We start from the raw sequence: 19705 nt of genomic DNA, 5'->3' as shown, positions 1-19705 counted from the left end.
TATTGCTTTCTAGAGAAACAAGAAAAAAGAAACAGGAATTGTTTGTTTGTTCCCCCTCCTCCCAGATGGAAGGCATGTCTTCATACACGATACTGTTTTCTATTGTGAACTTTAAGGTTCTAGTAATAACCTGAGGCTTTGAATTTGTCATTTTATACTGTGTTGTCTGCATTAAACCACCATATTTTTCTGGAACGGTTAATTTATTACCCAGTAAAATTCAAATTTCTTTCACTGTACATTACTGTCCAGCTGTTGCCATGCTAACAATTTATACTGTTAGCTTTTTGGTTTTCTGTAGCTGTCAGTGTTTTTTCCGTGCTTTAAGTAAAAATTTGTTGATTCAGTGTACTCCTCTGCTTTCATATCATTAATATAGTAAAGAATTAATAATAAACATTTTGTCATGTTTGGCAGTTTAGTCTTACTACTTTCATCTTAGTCAATCATGCTTGTCACGAGTAAGAAAGGACATAGTAACATCATCTTCTTTAGAAACTGTCGAAAAAAGCTATACTGATTTTTTTTTTTTTTCCTTTTTAGTACAGTGATTTAACAGTAATTTGAATTTGTGCTGTAAAATGCAAATAATTGCAACTAGTGATAATGATAAAGGTTTGGGGGTTTTTCCCCTCTTCATATTAATTGAAGTAGAAATAACATCATCCTTTTCTTTTATAAAGCAGAGCTGCAATATGTGTCAGTGCCTTTTGTATTCAGTATTTAGAATTTCGGTTTTATCTTAGATTTTTGTTAGAGTATATTCCCATCTCTAGGGTCTTTTCTTCATGAAAAGATACCATGTTAATAATAGCCAAAACTGGCATTTGCTTTATGGGGTTGTTTTTGTTTTGTTCAGGTTTTTTTCGAGGGGGAAGGAGGAGGAGGAAATGTTCTTCTCACAACAGAGGGGGAAAAAAAAAAATCCATTCCTTTCCCTTTGGAGTAATAAATAGTGAACATACAAGGATTTGACAGTGCATTTTAAAAACGATAATCGAATTATTTTTTCCTTTTTTGAACACATATGAATGTTTTGCTGGCTTTTTCCAAGTTGACAAATACACCAAGCCTTTTTCTTTTTCACTATGTTGTATTTATCTGTGTCATAAGAATTGGTGGTTGAATTTGTGAAATCAGTATGCCCCCACTCATGAACTATGATGTCATGAGAGGAGGCTTGTAACTGTCACGTCAGAAGTGTTGACAATAGTGTATTACTTCAGTTTGCTTTTAATTGAGCAGGTGACAAACAAGATGAGTATTGTTACTTTTTTTTGGTATCATATAAGCCAGCTTCTTTTCCTGCAGCCATTCCTGTATTTGTTTCCTGCTTCTGCTGTGTTTGCCACACTGCAAAGCAGCTGCGGGTGATCATTTTGCCAAGTTCCTAAATTCTTCAGGTTTCCCTTTTATCTTCATGCAGCCTTGAACAAAGGGAAGGAAGTGTACAACGTTATGTAGCAATCTTCCTTTTCATTTCGGGGTCTTTCTCTTTCTTGTTAATCTGTCAATACTAGCAATTTGCAAGGCTGGCTCCATTGAGTGCACTTATAAATCCATACAGTGTGGAGAAATAACAGTACTTAAAAACCTGAGGATTTTTTAGCTTCCTTAAAATTCTTAGTGTCTCAGGATGATTTAAATTGGTTGCAGAAGTGGTACCGTAGATGGCCTTTGCAGTTACAGATCCGCTGAGATGAGATCTTTTGATTATTCCTTCAAAGCAACCATATACAGATACATGTAATTGTGACCTCCCTCTTCAAAATGCTTTGCATCCATTCATTCAAGTGCGAGACATTCTCATCTATGCAGAAAAAATATTTGTTCCTTTCTAAAGATGTTTGTGGAGAGGTTTGGTGGGGAACGAAGTTTTTTGACCAAAACCAAAGTTGAATTGATTGGTTTGTGTAACTGAATCTGCTCTAGCTACTGGGAATAACAAGAGCTGGGTAGTGACCAGTCTGCTGTTCATCATCCAGAGACTCAGAGGTTGACTTTGGTGTTCCTGCTGAGGCAGTAAAGCTTGCTCTTCCTTTGTTTCATTTTATTAGAATGTGCTAGAAGAATTTTGACAATTCATATGGAACAACCTTCACAATTCTAAGTTTGCATAAATATAAGCGTTTTCCTGATAATGTCGTGAATAGGTTAGAGATCAACTGGGAGGGTGTACTTAATGGTGTAGTTAAATTGCTCTTACAGTAACAGTTAACTGTAAAATAACGGTTACTTAAAGGGGAAGTTCTATTTTTCAGCTCTTGTGTCCTATGCCTTGTGTTGTGCTGGCCTTAGTAAGATGGCTTTGTGGAATCTTCAAAGTGTATTCTAATGCAAAGGGAAAAATCTACTTTGTTGAGAAGTGATCCGAGTTGTGTGAGAGACTTGGGCACAGTTTTTTGTTTCTCTGATATAGATATATCAGGATAGATATATAATATATATAACTTTAGATAATTGTGGTGCATCTTTTAGTGAAGATTTACTTAAAAAAGGGCTGGGGAAATGTTAAGGGTCTCCCAGATGCTTTCCTGTTTAAGTGCATGTGATTTATAATTTCCTTGAAACTCTCTGTAGAAAAAACCTTTTATATTTGTTCATAAAGTCATAGGTTCTCTTTAAATACCTGTAGCCATCTAATTCACTAAATAAACTACTCTAACTTCCTCTTCAGCATTTTTTTTTTTTTTAATAAACTGCCTGTCGTGGTACCAGTTTTTATAGCTCTGAACAGTGACTGAATTGTAGAAGACAAAATATTAATCTAAGAAAATGTCATAATGTGAATATTCTCTCTAGCAGCTGCAGCATGTATTGCATATCATCAGAAAATGGGAGGCCTATTTCCAAATTACTCTGTGACAGTAACATTAGGAGCACCAGCAAGAATTGTATTACAATTTTTACAAATTGAGACATGAGACCAAGAAGTGGGGAGAGGAAGCAAGGCACAAACCCCAAGATTCTGCATTAAAACATTTGCAGATGGGACTAGGTTCAGCTGATGAGCCTCAATGTTGAGAGTTGGTTCATACACACATCATAATTTTAAGAAACTCACTTTGGACTTCTGTGCTTTGCTTCTGATTCCGGGGATCGTATTCTTCAGATTGAAAGTTGGCTGACTCCGAGGGGTACTCTGAGTAGTGGGAATAAAATTAAAGTAGCTCTGATTAACTATCAACGGACTTCCAGTCCTTCCAGTGCAGTTTGCTAGGGCAAAACTTGGAGTGTGAATAAAAAATTCTTCAGCAGCTCTTTGATGTAGAGAGGCAAATACACATCTCTATGTCCTCAGAATATGACCAAATAGCTAGTTTGAAATATGTAATTTAAATTGAGTTATTAAATAATTTTGATACCATGCATACACCTAATAGATTTGGTATAGATGTTACCCTCTTTGTTGCAGTTTTGCAGCAAAATAGCTTGGTTTTATCCATCAGAATATTGTTTCTGCTAACAGCCATAAAATATGGCTATTCTGATCTTGGAAGTAGCTGAAAATGTGTTTAATACATCTCAAGCTTGGGGTACAAACTGAGACTTGCTTGTCTGGTCCCATACATGGCTTTGTGTTCATTGAGTATAGCAAGGCTTATCTTATTATGGCTTAGCATTTAAACAAGAATTTTAAAGGTAGTGTAGCAAGGTAAAAATGGCTGATTTTTACTTTGCTATGATTTGGATTGGCTCGGTGATTCGGATTCTCCACAGGTGTGTTTTAACTATCTTTTAACATTTCCTTATTTTATTGTTAGCATTTGTCATTTCAGTGATTAATAAAAGTGTACACAAAATCATAAATATGGACAAGACTACTAATTTAGTGTTTGGACTTAAGTATTACAGGATCATCTTTTCCCCTTTTGAATTTCTAGTTTTAATAAAATGAGTTAATGAAGCTCGTCATTTCAGATTAAGTTTAGATTAAGGTCTTTGATTACTGTAATATATTAAACCCAGGCAGTTTATAATTGCAACCAAATTTGAAACACAGTCAAAATAAGAGTTGATGAAAGTCACGGATTAACCAGCTGGGGACCTTTCCGTTCAAGTTTATTCAGCAACTTCATTTTAATGGCTAGCATGTTCAAAATCAAGAAGCTGGCAGTTCAACAAGTTGGGAAACTGATTTTATTTATTTATTCATTCATTTCCAAAGTGTAAGTAGGGTCTTAAGGTAAGAGGTTAAAGACAGGTTATAGATGATTGACCTAATGGTGAATAGAAAGTATCATTTCAGTTCATTAAAAATGTGTGTTCGCAGCGCAGAACATTGAGTGTGCCGCTTAAAAACTTGTAGGGCAAATTTTCTCAAAGTAAATGATTTTCTAGTTGGATTCACACTTTTAACTTTAGCTTTATGTAGTCTACAGTAGCTGTGTAGTAAGTGGAAGATAGTAAACTGCATTTTGTGATGTGATAGAGGTATGTGAAATGAATCAGGTCTTGGGAAATACATGCTAAGGTATATGAATTGCCTAAGCAAGCATGTTGAGGTAACATATTCTTCATTTTAGCAAAAACTAGTGAAATAACTGGTAAAATGAAATGTGAGTCCTTTAGAGAAAACAACCACAGAATGAGAGTAAAATCAGAGAACTTGATTTCTTGCAGACTGAGAGGAATAAATAAAATCAGTCCTTTTACATTTCATTGATTTTTAAATCAAAATTGTCATGTATGTTAGAGGCTTGTTTTGTGTTTGGGAATTGAATGTTTCTGGAGTTCACAAATAAACCAGAGAAAACTTATTTTGTTCATTTGCTGTCCATTTGTGTTAGAATCAGTGAACTTGCAAATCTGTTCTGTCTAGAATATTACGTTTCTTCTTTGAAAAGTAATGCTAACCACATTATCGAGAGTGTTTGTAGACTTCTTGCCTTGCGCTCTTTAACAATAAACCTTATTATTTCTCAGAAAATGTATAGAAAATGTATTATTTGCTTTGGTTAAATACAGAAATTTGAAAACTTTGTATTTCTTTTTCCCAGGCTGTTCGCTGCTATGAATCGCTAATTTTGAAAGCTGAAGGAAAGGTCGAGTCTGATTTCTTTTGTCAGTTAGGTCACTTCAACCTCTTGTTGGAAGATTATCCAAAAGGTAAGGCTTTTTAGTACTTCTGATAAATGTAATTGGGGGATTGTCATTTGATGTAGGGGGCACAATAGACTGAAAAACATCTGGATAACTCACTGTTTTCTCGGTTTGTACTATATTTCAAAGCCTATTAAGAGAGTAAGACTGATGGTGTCTTTATAGAAACAGTTGTATTCTAACTTCTCTCTCTCTTTTTTTCTTTTTTTTTTTTTTTTAATTGAAAATAACAAACCAAAACACTGCTGGTTCAAGAATGAATATGAAGTTTCTTTAGTTTATTCTTTAGTACTGCACTGCCTACTTCATTTTTCTGGTTCATTGTTACATGATTGTATGAGCAGTTGAGCACATGCCTCTGAAGGTTTCCTATGGGGGGTGGGAGACACTGGTGCAGAGGATGAGAGCCAGTCTTAGTGCTTTCATGTATGTCCACAATCTTAACAGGTATGGCTGGACTGAAAGTGTTAATTCAAAAGCAAAAATCTGCACTTAGTGTGTTTCAAGGTGTGTTTTAAATATTGACTGGGAGAGCAGTGTTGGGCATCTGGAGGATAGGTGGCTTCATTCTTTTTATGTCTCTGCTACATCAGTCTTTGAAATTACTTAAGTGTTTTATGCCACCATTGCAGCCAGTGAACACAGAACCTTATGTGCACTTGTGCTTTGTTGCTTGTAAGTCAGTAGAGTGCTTTTTTTGGTAGTGGTGTGGATTCACAAAGATACTCTGCTGAGTGCTGGCTGAGACATGGGCTAGGTCTTCAGCTTGTCCTGTTTCCGCTTAATGTCATGCTGGGTGTTGGGCCCAGTCTCTAATAGCTGCCTCCCTTCCAGTGACTATGGAAGGTATGGATGAGTACCCTACCTTAGCTAATTAGAACAGGTTAGAATATTTTTATTTTTTTTTTTTAGTTTAATGGGATGTCTTTTTCCATTGTTGCTGCTTTTCAATTTTAATAAGAACGCAGTTCTGTTTGACTTTGTGTAAGGACACAAACACTACCTTCACCTTGAAAATACCTTTTTTCCAGACACACAGAAATACTGGTTTATAGTTACCTTGGAACTTACAAATAGGGAAATGAATTATAACTGATAGCAGTTCAGAAACACTACTTAGTGATTCAGGCTGGCAGTGGACCCTTTCATAACAGTGTGTCTAGCCTCTTGTTCACTATGTCTGACATAAACCAGTGTGAGTTGGGGTTGCTGGAACCTTTATTTCTTAGGTGAGAAATGTTTAAATTTTACAATACTAGGGAGGAATTTGCAGTCATCTGAATTCAGTAGCTGAATTCAGAAAGCTTTGAGTGATTGAGGCATCTATCTCTTTCTGTTGAATATATGGGCAACTTAGGAACCTTAGTATCCACAACTTGTACCAAGACCTTGGGAACCCCCAACTTGTACCTACATCCCATTCAACTGGTGTAATATAACCACTGGTGTTTCCAGTTCCAGAGACATGGGAAAACCTGAAGGGAACGTGGCAATATGCTGGCTGTAGAATTTTTCTGGAGAATAGTCTGATCCCATCTTTTTATTTTTGTTTTCATTTTTAGAAAATTCAACCACCTCCTCTGCAAACAACTTGCACTGCTGTTTCTGATTAGCCTAATGCAGCTTGATAGGATGCGAGTGCAGTATGGCTTATTGGATATATTTTACTTAACAAAGACAACTCAAGGTTGTGGACTGTATTAACTCTGCTGTTGAGTTGATAACAGTTAAGACTGGCAGGTGTTGCTGTGGGTCAGAGGCAAGGTTTACTGATGGGGAGTCTGCTTTGTACTGTGTATATAGTTTTAAAGAAAAAGCATTAAAAGTACAAACGATGGTTGAAAATACCAGCTCTCCAGAACTGTAAACAAGTATGAGCAGAACTGTGTGGGAAGAGATATTTAGGCATTAAAACCTGAATTAAAATACTTAGTATTTTCTTAGATGCTTATTTAAAGTCACATCTTAATCATGAAAGAAGTTTCAAGAAGTGAAAAAACCTTTGTTACTAATAAATGTATTTTAAAAAAGATGTATCTATATTTTGAAAGAAATGGGGTAGTATTGAAAATAATACTGGAGGAATTTTAATTGATGGGAAAAGGGAAGTTAAAGGGTTGGGTTTGTTTTTTTTGTTAAGTGAGGGCCACATGTTCTTGTTCACAACAGTTTTTGAACTCCATACTTTTTACAGTATGTAAAAGTATTATCTACAGTGCAAAAGTCGTAAGTGTTCCATAATTAATTTACTACTTTTACTTGAAAGAAGTAGATTGCTGGTGCGTTGCATTAGCAATTTAACGTAAAAAATAAACCTTATTCCATTCTATAAATTCTGTTACTTTCATTATCATACATTCTAATTGCAGTTATAGTTAAATATTAAATGCTTTGGAAGTGAAAAGTAAAGGGAGTTCAGGAATGTTTTGATCCCAGTAATGTATATTTTATCCAGTTTTTAAGTCCTGAAGTTCCAGAAGTGTAAAATGCTGAAGCAGGCTGATTTTTCAGAACTATAAATCTGTCTACTCTGAAGTTAGTCTTGGACAAAGTTATGGAGAAGTTAATGTGTTTAATAAATAGGATGTAATTAATAAAATATCACAAGATAGTAGCATGACTAATGCTGCACAATTTTTTTTGTTCTCCTTGGAAGCCTGTTATTTATATAACTAAATATAGTTAATAAATGTGTACACCTTTATAATGTAGAAAGGTGTGTCTTTATTGAAAGGCAAATGTGAGAGTGTTGTTTGTTTAAAAATGCTTGCAATATAGTTTGTGCAAAGCAAAAAAAAACAACTGCAGAAGTATGAGTAGCGATCAAGATGAAGCAGGGCTCAGTTGATAGAGATGGGTCAAGTTTCATGTGTATAGTTTCTTCTGTTTTGATATGTCTCATTTTTTCCAAATATGTTGACGGACATGGATCATTCAGTTGGATGTAGTCCATTGCACATTAGTGTTTTCATTTAGCTAATACCATCTTATAAATGTAGTAACAAAGACTGTAGGTTGTTTGTATATAAGAATCAGGACTTGTGCCCCATAAAAGAGGGGCCTTGAGAAAGACTCATGGAAGGTTACTACATGTCATTATTGGAACTAACGAGGGAAGTATCGGTTAGGGGCAGGCTATCTTTGAATGTGGAGTAAATAGATGGCTGATGCCTTGCTGAAGTCTGAATGCATTTAGCATATACATTTATATTTTTAAATGAAACCTGTTAAATGTTGCAGTAATTTCTCTTACAGTGCATCATGTTTTCTATCACTTAGCTGCTGAAGTCCAGATGTAATATACTTCTTTTTCTTAATTTCTTCCTTTTTTTCTTTTCCATAAAAACTAAGTAGTTGTCTCCAACAAAAGTTGTGGGTTTACATCAGAAATTTCTGGATGAGGCTCTTTACTCTGTATTTGTCTGAGGTTAGACTAGAGTATCACAGTGTTTTTTCCTAGCCTTTAAAATTCCCAAAGCTAGTCTGCCGCGTGTAGATTTCTCAAAATGCAGTATGTTCAAGTTGCTGTTGTTAGCTGAAGGGTTTTCTCTGCAGCCATGAAATTGAGTTGTCTTGTTAATTGCGCTCCACTACTGTGAGGAGAGGATTCTAGGCAAGGTATCAACCTTTTTGTGGTATTTTAAATACCGTGAGCCACTGACTTGTATTCAGATGATTATAACCAGGGCAGATTGATTCAAGATTAGCAAGTATGTTCAAGCTGGTTTCTGCGTCCAGCTTTCACTGTCTTGATCGTTACTGGTTAGATTTTGGCTTCAGGATTTCCCCAGACGAAAACATTTGCTCCTCCCAGTCAAAACTACCCTGTTTCCTCAAAACTCTAATCTGGTATCTTCCCCTTTTTTGATGAGGCAGCTATTCCCCAGTTGTTTGATTGTTTCAGAGGTTTCCAACCCCTTTGTTCCCTGGGTGTGTCTTTAGTGGCAGCCCCCGTCTGCTTGTTGCTGTTCTCTGCTTTGGGCTGGCACAGCTGAACGTGCAGCTGTGTGGGGAACTTGTCCAACTAAAAAATAACGTAGCAGAAAAAAGTGATGCAATTGCCCCAGAATGTGAAACCTCAGCCTCAGGTTTTGCTGGAGGAGGTTGATGAGTTGTCATGTAGGTTTTTGGACACTTGTCAGCATTGTGAGTCCAGCTAGGGCTCCATGCTATATACCTGTGAACTTTGCTACTGCGTTCCCTGGGAGGGCCAGGATTTTACTAAAATGACTGTGCTGCTAGTCTGGGAAGAACTGATGCTACATCAGCATTTGGAGATTTTAGAACTTATTTTTTCCCCGTGACTGGCTTCCATAAGGAGTACAGAGTGTAGACAGTGGTCTTTAAGGCTTGGGTTCTGGTTGAATGCTGTTTAATGAGCTCGTGGACTCTGACATCAACTGTGGCTTTCTTTAGGGATCTTTATATCTGTTTTGTAGAAGGGTCATATGTAGTGACTGTGTTCCAACTTATGACTTGGAGGACAGCTGACAGTTGCACAGGTGGAGACATACTTTTATAATTTGCCTCCTTGAACTGCTGTTCTCTAAGAATTCCTGGAAGTAGAAGTAGATAATGCAATTAATGAATGATTTGGGAAAAACATACTATTATTCAAATCACCGTTATTAAAGCACAATAAATACTGCACTAAAATAATTCTTATTGCTGTACTCAAGTCGTGATCACTTTTTTCTGTACTACATCAGAACAGTTTTTATAATATTTTGTTTGTAGATAGTGACTGCACTGTCAAAAGCACTAATACAAAAATAAATAATTTATAAGATAGAGTTAATTAGTCCAAGGGCATTTTTCTAGCAATTGGTAGGCTAAAACATAAAACAAAACTGAACCCCCTCCCTCCACCATTTGAGGTGCTGCTTTATTAAGATACAGCCTAAACCCCAAATTTAAAGGCTTTCTAATTGTTGTGTAAAGCTGTTTGGTTGAGAGAACAACTCCCAAATTCAACAAGGTACATGTGTTCCTTTGTATTCTAGCTCTGTAGAGGATTTCTCTGGGGTTGCTGATGTCTCCATCTTGCTGGCCTTTGATGGGAAGTATGTCGTGAGGAAGCATTTGAATGTGCTGTGTTCTGACATAGAGAGTAGTAGGAGTCATCTTTTAAAGTAAGAGGGAACTTTCTAGCATAGGCAGGATTGTGCTGGTTGCTGCTGGGTCATCTTTTACTTATGAGTCCTGAAGAATTAGAATGAATTTTAAGTAGCATAGCAATCTGAGTTGAGGAAGAGATGACTGTGTTTTAAATAAGTCTGATTTTTAGGTTTAAGGTTTTTAATTTTGTTGTCTGTAATTGTTAATAACTGGCAGAAATTGGGTTGCTTCTATTTAGAATTGTTGATTTCATCTTTAGGATGCTGCTGTTAAATTTTGGGTGGTTTAATTTCAAGCGGTCCAAACCATTATGTGAAATTCCTATAGAACAAAATAAGAATATCATCTTAAGCATAAAACATTAAAATGTTTTTTATAAATTGGGGGGGTGGGCACGGGTTAGTGTTAGAAGATTGTTGTTATAGAATATAGTTGGACCTTTTTATTTGACTGGTGGTCTGAAAATTCTCATTTTGGGCAGTGCTCTAAATAAACACTTTAATTGTTAAAAGTAGTTTTTCAGAATATGCTATTTGAAGGATTTTTGAGCGTCATGTGATTCCACTGTGTTCCTTCATTGATACTCTCAATATTTCAAGACCTTTCTTAGAGTTCATTATCTAAAGGATTTCTGTAACAGTAAACACCTTGTAAAACTCTTGTATGTCTTATACATCTAATACCACTTAGTCTCCTAGGCAACTCATAGTTGGACATGATTGTGGGACAGTGGGCTTCTCACCACTTTACTGCTATATTATATTTCCAGATGAGGATGTGTAGTTGTTAATAAAATTACTTAGAGGACTAATTGGTGATAATTTCATTTTTTTTTCCTTAAATGTATGATTGTATTGCCTTCGTGTGTCTGCTTTCATTCTGTGTTAAAAAGAAGACATGCTTTAGGCTTCTTTCATCATCTCTTTGGTACTTTCAGCACAAATCTCTGGAGGATATGGAGAACAACCTCTTTCCTGAGGCCTTGGAACAAAAGAACTGAGCTGCATTTTGCTGCTCTAGCTTCCGCAACATTTTTTTCTTTTTTTTTTTTTTTTTTTTTTTGTCCTCCTCATTATGGATTGAATCATTGAATCATTTAGGTTGGAAAAGACCTTTAAGATCACAAAGTCCAGCCGCTAACCTAACACTGCCAAGTCTGCCATTAAACCGTTTCCCTAAGTACCGCATCTACACATCTTTTAAATACCTCCAAGGATGGTGACTCTACCACTTCCCTTCACAGCCTGTTCCAGTGCTTGACAACCCTTTCCATGAGGAAATTTTTCCTAATATCCAATCTAAACCTGCCAACCTATCTCCTGTTACTTGAGAGAAGAGACTGACACCCACCTCATTACACCCTCCTTCTGAGTAGTTGTAGAGAGCGATAAGGTCTCCTTTCAGCCTCCTTTTCTCCAGGCGAAATTACCCCAGTTGCTCATAACTTGTGCTCCAGACCCTTCACCAGCTTCGTTGTCAGTCTTTGGACATGCTCCAGCATCTCAATGTCTGTCTTGTCGTGACAGGCCCAAAACTGAACACAGTATTTGAGGCGCGTCCTCACCAGTGCCGAGTACCAGGGGGACAATCACTGCCCTGGTGCTGCTGGCCACACTATTTCTGATACAAGTCAGGGTGCTGTTGGCCTTCTTGGCTGCCTTGGCCACTGCCGGCTCATGTTCAGCTGACTGCTGACCAACACCCCCAGGTCGTTTTCTGCCAGGTGCTTTCCAGCCACTCTTCCCCAAGCCTCATACAATTGGCCTTGGCCCATCGATCCAGCCTGTCCAGATCCCTCTGTAAAGCCTTCCTACCCTCTAGCAGATCAACACTCCTGCCCAACTTGGTGTCTTACTTACAAACTTACTGAGTGTGCACTCAGTCCCCTCATCTAGATCACCGATAAAATTGTTAAACAGAACTGGCCCTGGGAAACACCACTTGTGACCAGCCACCAACTGGATCTACCTCTGTTCACCACGACTCCTTGGGCCTGGCCATCCAGCCCATGTTTGACCCAGCAGAAACTAAATTCCATTGACTCAACCTTGGAATTTCCTCACCTTTTGATGTCTTTAATTTTATGGCCCAGCAGTGTTCACCTTGCTAGGTTAAAACACTGTTGTGGATAAAACCTGCGCTATGTAATAAGCTGTTTCCATAACCTGTATATGTCTCCTAGGTGTTTAATGAAGATTTGTTTTTCCTGAAAGCATTGTCAATTTAAAGCAATGCATGCACCCTTTCATTGTTTCCCTTGTGAAGTTCTTCAGCTTATTTTCTATCATAGTATTTGTTTTCACATGAGATAAGCACTAAGAAATATCAGTGCTCGTTTAAAACTTAACATTAAAATAAATTCTTATTTAAGAAAGCAACTATAGATTTACATGGAAGAATATGGACCTTTGAGTTGTTTTAAAATTCTCTTTTGAGGAGGTTGTCATCAAATTAATGCTTGCTTTTAACTTTCTGAAGTTCAGCAAGCCAAAAATCTGTTAGTCACATTTAGCCTTGCAGGGTGCCACTAGATGGTGTCAGCATCTAGTTCACTTTTTCCTTACTCAAGCACTAAAATACTGAAACTGCTCCATGTTTGCATCACTTTGAAACACCTCTTAACTTTTCAAGTATAAAGTAGGTTTGTTAGGATAGACCATAAAAGTCTTTCTATGACTGTGATTTGTGATTAGATGTGCTAAAAATGACAAGTAGGTGGATGTCATTTAGTCTATAGACATTTTGCTCCCCATTTTCACCTTACTTGTTTGTTTAGGTTACAGTTTTAGACTCTGGATATGAAGAGAGATTGTCTGTTGTATTGCTGATACAATTATGGATTTTATAAAGTTCCACCATTTATGAAATTAAGCAGGTTAAAAAAAACCCAAATCATTAAATAACAAGATAACACCCTGAAACTCCATACCTGGTAATTACATAAAACCTAGTTTGTATTCTCTATGCGAAATCAAGGAAGCTTACACAGAGGTGAATAAGAAACCTGTATCATCCCTGTCCTGATAATGAGATGTCCCTTGACCCCTAGTTGTAGAAAAAGAGGCAGACTTTTAGATGCCAAATAGTAAAGGCTGTCAAAGTGGGTAGTTCTGGGTGGCTATAAAAACCTGCAAGAGGAAACCAGTATACTGTGACTGTATGAAGTCATCGAGGGTCAGCTCTGCACTAGGTGGCAGAGGCTTAAAGACAGAGTCCAAAGTGACGAGATTTCTTACTGTCCAGTAGTTCCAGTTGTTTGGGTGGAAAGATGGTGATTTTCTTCCCAGAGTGGTGGCAGGTGAAAATTCTTTTATTCTATTCAAGCAGTGTAGCTGATGACGATTGATCTGAAAAGCTACAATGTAGCTTTGGGGCATATACCACCACCACCACCATCCCTCTTCCTATTTAGAGTAGGGTGGTAAATGCTGTATCTGCCACTCAGTTGGTTGTAAGGTTTTCAACAGTCTGATCCTAAGGATTGCCTGTTAGGCAGATAATGTAAATTGCCAGGGTTTGGAGAGAGATATTAATAGCAAGAGAGTAAATTGATACAGTAAGTAATGAAATACTGGGTAGAAGGAGGGAGATAGGTAACTCTGAGCACCTTTTTTAGGAATTCTAGAGTCACTTGTCCAGTATTGGTTTAGATGTCCGAATGTGCTCTCTCAGCTTGGTGCTTTTAAATGAGTTTTCTGTGATTGACTGGATCATTTTACGAATATAGTTGAGAGTGAAGCAAGAAACCTTGTCCTGTTGTTGGTAGTCAGTCCTGTTCTGGACATGTCTAGGCATGCATTTTCTAGATGTGCAGGAGTGTTTTGCATGCTGGGGGAAAAAAAAAAAGTTTCTTTGTATTTGGCCTGCAACAGTTCCATATCTTTAAGAATTTCAGTGGCAAACTCTGAGATTGGAAAAGCTCAATAATAAGCTCCTTATCAGAAGGTTGTCTCCGAATTCTGGTGTGAGTAGGAGTGATTTGAAAACACTGATTTCGATAAAAAAGGTCATTTAACTGAAATGGAGTAGTTCATTTGTGTCTGTAAAAATGAGAGTTGACCCTGTGTTGAAATGTTGGGAGAGGGGTAGTAGTTCATAGATGGTGGGGGTTTTTTTGGGTAGGGTTTTTTTTTTTTTTTTTTTTTTTTTTGGACAAAAATTGTCTCATCTTGGGATGACCAGTCTTGGATGAAAAGTAAAGGTGTAAATGATACTGCAGCCTTCAGTGTTGCTGGGGTTTTCTGCTGGTTTTGGTTTGCTTTGGTATTTTTTTAATGATGCCTTTCTGTCAAAAAGTCATTGATGATATCTGGGAGAAGGTGAATCTAGAAGGAGCATTTGGAGCGGGAGGTTTTGTGTTATTGTGAGCATCCTTTATAACATAATTGCAGAATGTGACTGAAATATGCTTAGTCATAATGTTCTTAAACTTATATTGTCAGACTGCAGTCATATCCTTCAGGTTGTACCAAATCTGGTGGGGGGGGGGCATGGGGGAGGAATTGTGTTCTGAAGTGGTGAAAGGCTTAGCCCAATGTATTTTTCAAGTGATTTTGTTCAGCTAAGTTGCATGCAAACATTTACACACATACTGCATGTTGATAGTGTATGGATGATGAGTGTTCTGTTGTTTTGTTTTTTTTTTTCCCCCTACTCTGGACATCTAAATAAATCAAGTTTAGAGCATCAAAATTAGAGGCTGGCTTCAGAAGCAGTTCCAGCGGTGAGGGGCACCTTATGGGCATGGTTCAGCATCTGTCAGGCATTTAAAAATACAAGGTTGTGAGTCTCTGTATGTCTTTCCACTCATCGGTCTATTCTTCAGAAGAGAAAGCTCTGTGTGCCTTGTCATTATGTGTATGTTGTTCTTAATTTGCTTATACTTAAGGACTTCTGTTAGGTTATAGAAACGAATATGCCAGACAGGCATCGAAGGGTGATAAAATTTAGGGACATTGTTTATCTACGGCACTTACAGGAAATGAACCTGCACATAAAGTACATATTGTTCTTACTGTCTTAATTTGTTTAGTGCTTGTAGCTTTTCAAAGCGGAGTTTGCCCTCTTGTTTTTCGGAAAATACATACTGTATAGAAACCATTCTTAAATCTTAAGATGCAAATACTTCAAAAATCAATATCTTGGTGTTATCGCAGTGAATCATTATTTAAAACTCTTCATTTTTTGAATGGTGCCTAGTGCAGTGTTCTTAGAAGAACATTGTTCTTACTGTAACATTTGCATTACAGTCTGATGTGGCCTGTAAACCTAAGGGCAAGGTGAATCAACCAGAATTTTTAGTGGGGAAGAGCAGTGCAGGAATGGTGATTTGAGAAATTTGTTGCCAGGTAGAGCTAATGTTCTACCAAACAGAGCTGCTCTTAGCACTGTTTTCCAGGTTAGTTTTGGTCTTGGATGTTGAATAAAATATAAGCTTTTTTTCTGCTTGCTTTTGTTTCTCTAGTTACTGAATGAAAGGGCATGTGAAATTGATTTCTCTTTGTATGTCCCTCCGCACCAGTTCTTTAGAAATTACAGGACATCGGGGAGCATGGTAAATGAGCTACCTGATTAAATTTCTAAATCTTACAACAGCTTTGTCCACGATGAAAATCCCAAAATTTCAAATGATTTCTTTATTAGAGGTTTTCTGTAAAATATTGTTTGATTTATATTCATAAGATTAATAATAAATATACTTTTGGGTTGACATTTCATAAAACAAAATTATAATCTCAAGGAATGCATTACCCACAACAGTGTACTTATTGTGGCAGTGTTACTTTTATTAAACCATTTATCATTTTAATGTTGTGTATTCTGACTCCTAAGGTTTTCTGTCTTTTTCTTCAAAGAAAATGTAACCAAACAAATTCAACATTCATTTTTCTCTCCTACAGCATTATCTGCATACCAGAGGTACTACAGTTTACAATCTGACTACTGGAAGGTCTGTATATGCTGCCTTTTTTTTTTCTGCCCCCTCCCCCCCTTTTTTTTAATTAATATGTTATTGTAAATGATCAGATTTCTAAAAAAGATTAATTTCAGTATACGTTTGGAGTATTTACCTACAATTAATTTTTGGCGTATTGAGTGTTAATGGAAATGTTCACCTATATGTACAATTTATTATAAATAAAACTGGAAATAAATATTCATGCCACTTGCTGAAATGGCAAATCAATTAACTTGACATAGTTTAGAGTTTTTTTGAATTATTATCCATTCAGTGTTTCTTACGTAAGCATAGATATGTATGAGTATTGAGAGAATCATAGACACTTGAAAGCTTCTGCACAGGCGTTGGACTTGTACTAGGAAAAATGTTCTCAGGTTGCTTTTTATTTCTGCAGATGCCAGATTGTTTGAAGTCCCTTTCAGTATTTTGGATAATGCTTTTATGTAAGGCAGGGAAGAAAATCCTGTATTGTAGAACTGTCTTATCTGTAAATCCGTGTAGAGGTACCAGGACTTCAGATTAATAAAATTAAGACATTTCTCACAGCGATATTGTCAAAAATAGTTAGCATTGTTATCTTGTAACATGAAATAATTTGAAGCTCATGACTGAGACAGGTGCAGGAAAGCATATAGCACAGTAGGTACTTGTGTGGTCTTAAATAGTTGTTTTCCTTAGAAGTGTGTATAAGTGCATATTTTGAATAGGGAGGACTCACTCTGGAAAGACATCAATACCAGGTATATACAGGCATTAGATCAACAACATGTTCTGTGTTCTTTGCATTTTATAGGGACTCTAAGTATGTTCTGAAAAATCCTGTGACAATTTCTCCCATTTGGGGGATGGAAAGGGAGAAAAGGTAAATAAAGGGTAAAAGAGTGAACTGAAGTAAGTGTATTCTGGCATATGGAAGGAGAGGTCAAACTGGAGGGTCCTGGGGAAGTTGTTTGTATTGTCTTGCAAAGCCCCGGCTCCAGTAGAAGTTGTGTGATGCCATTTTTGCACCAAGCCATTTTGGAGTTGAAGTAATTTATTTTAGAAATAACCCCTGTAGTTCAAAAATGACAACAATGAAAGCATTCATCTATCCTTACTTCTTACGTGCTCTCGAAGACGTAGTTTAAAGATTGCTGTAAATGAATGTTGAAATCAGTCGATTAATTAAACATCTATTATAATAGTTTCTGTTGTTTGTACTCTTCCCATGTTAAGCATTTCAGAATAGTTTGTGACCTGAATTATTTTGTCTGGCTTTTGTTCTAATGGCTCATTATTAGGAGAAGTGATAGATGATTAGTAAATTATTTTCTCTGCATTTTCAGGGTTCAGGGTGAAGTGTAAATGTATTTCCATAGGCATAGAGTGTTTCAGTATGGCTCAGAATATTATCTGCAGTTAAAATAAATGCAAACTGTTTGGTTTGCAGGTCCATTTCAAGAGCATGGGTGGCAGTAAAATGTGGGATCTATGCTTGACTTAGTGAAAGCAAATTTTGTTTGTATGCAGTGTGCTGATATTCTAACATACCTGTTTCTTGTGTATACCTCAAGAGTTTTACCATGTAGAGATTATTTCAAACAATTGTTTGCAGCTGACAAAAGAGCATTTTGACCTCTACAAAGAAAAATGGGGGGGGAGGGGGAAGCCACCAACATCCCCCACCCCCCCAAAGTCAAAACCCTGGGAATTTTTCTTAAGGTTGGCCTCACCTGGGGAGGATACTATGCTACTTGTTCTCATTATAAGCTTCCTTATAAATATGTAGTCTAAAGTGTTTTGATTTTTTTTTTCCATAATAATTTTGGGGATTGTCTTCATTTTTATATGCATGAAGAAGAGCCTGAGAGAGTCCGAAAATATTTTGCAGTTAAAACCTTTTTTGCTGAAACCAGTAAAAATCACAGGTGAATTGTATTTTGTCTTATTGATGGATGATGAAGCTAGTCTGGAGTCAGCGGTGGGAAGTTTTGGTCTAGAGAAAAGTCTTCCTCTCCTTAACCCAACTGAGAGGATTTCTTGTTTCTTGTTATCCTTAAAGCTTTGAGTCTGTAAGAATCCATCTAATAAATACTAAGTTTGTGGTATATTATTGGTTACCTTTATATGTTGTTTTGTTATTGTTTGCAATTAACTTTTTTTTTCAAAGAGCTACAAATGACTAAAAGAAGAAAAGCAGTCACATTTCCTAGTTTTAGCTCATACAGGGTTAGATGTCATCAATGAAGTTGGAATTTGTGATGATAAAGAAAAGGAGTGAAGAAAGGGTAGTATTTATGAGCTGTGAGGAGAGCTGTGTGAGAGAAAGGAGAAGTTGATGGAGAGTGCTGAATCACATGAAGGTTTTTATATAAGGCAGGTTTGAAACCAGAGATGAACAGTCTTAGGCAGCATATCTGAAATTACTTACGGCAGTGCAGTGCAATGCAAACTTACATGGCTGAAATAAGTGTCCTATATGTTGTTTGATTTATACATAGAAAACTTCTAATCGGATTGTGAGAGATTGGAGTTGCTTTGGGTATAGTTTGGCCTCCTTACATAGTCTTTGTAATCTCTGCTACTTTGGGTTTTTGCTGTTGCATGGGGTTAGTAATTGAGCATAATTTTCATCCATTGTTCATTATAAGATATTCATTCTACAATTCATCTTTTCTCCTTTCACGAAGAAAAGCATTTTACTTTCTTTTTTAATAGAATTTTCTGGTGGTCTGAATTTTTTACCAGGTTGTTTTCTGTCAGCATTTGGTGCATGGGTTGTTTTGTTGGCAATAGACTAAGCGTTTTGTTGATCCCATGAACAAAAAGAAAAAAGACTTTAGAAAATATAAGTTATATATACCCATATATATTATACAGGTATAACTTATAGTGACAGAAGTGAGGGTGAAAGGTTAGGAAGATGCTGTATTTTGCCATTTACCACATCAGTGTTTCCATCCACTCTGAGATATTACTTCCTTTCAAAGAAGTAATACCTGTACGGATAGTTTTGAAAGAGCTGGCTTGCATTATGTCACGTTAGAACACTTTTTGCATTAATGTCTTTGTGCACCCACAGGTCAACGTAAAATGTCCTGTAAAATTATATAGTTTCTGCAATTTTTATTGCACTGTGGCACCTTAACTCTGCGTTTAAAAAAAATATTTGACTTGAAATCTTACAAAGTAAATATCTCAACTTGGATAAAAGCTGAGATAACTTAATAGAGTTATTGCATTCAAGTAGTTTTCTTAATGTTTCTTCTTCTTATGTGCCTATGCTAAAATAAATCTCCCTTCTGTGCAATGTACTTCATTCTGATTTCTTTTTAAAACTCCCCTGTGTCAACATGTTGGGGGAGGTGAGGAGGACTGTGGGGGATGAATGGATAGGAAGGGCAGTTCAGGAGAGGGAGACAACTAGAACTGCAGTTTGTAGATTTTGATGCTACTGAGAAAATAAAGACATCAAGTGTAAGTGTCTGCCATGGTTATCAGTTTTGACATATTCTGAGGAGGCAGGATTAAAAGCTCAGCAAG

At 36.7% G+C, this 19705-nt stretch overlaps 1 protein-coding gene across 17 annotated transcripts in view; it reads left to right on the top strand.

Annotated features, from left to right (window-relative positions):
• KDM6A (lysine demethylase 6A) overlaps positions 1 to 19705 on the top strand; it is a 156555-nt gene that overhangs the window by 31833 nt on the left and 105017 nt on the right. For 14 of the 17 annotated variants that reach the window (XR_003990028.1, XR_003990026.1, XR_003990029.1 and 11 more), the window contains exons 3-4: positions 5001 to 5109; positions 16122 to 16171. Coding sequence is in view for 7 of the 17 variants with exons in the window: in XM_030476368.1 (XP_030332228.1) it covers positions 5001 to 5109; positions 16122 to 16171 (159 nt within the window). In the remaining 10 variants the exon portion in view is untranslated. Of the gene's footprint in view, positions 1 to 5000; positions 5110 to 5329; positions 5551 to 16121; positions 16172 to 19705 lie in introns of those variants that run through there. The other 3 variants (XR_003990032.1, XR_003990031.1, XR_003990030.1) reach the window with 2 other exon arrangements.

The sequence above is a fragment of the Strigops habroptila genome, chromosome 2 (assembly GCF_004027225.2).
Source record: "Strigops habroptila isolate Jane chromosome 2, bStrHab1.2.pri, whole genome shotgun sequence".
Taxonomy (NCBI): Eukaryota; Metazoa; Chordata; class Aves; order Psittaciformes; family Psittacidae; genus Strigops; species Strigops habroptila.
The sequence above is the reverse complement of the archived record's forward strand: the minus strand, read 5'-3'. Positions and strand labels throughout refer to the sequence as shown.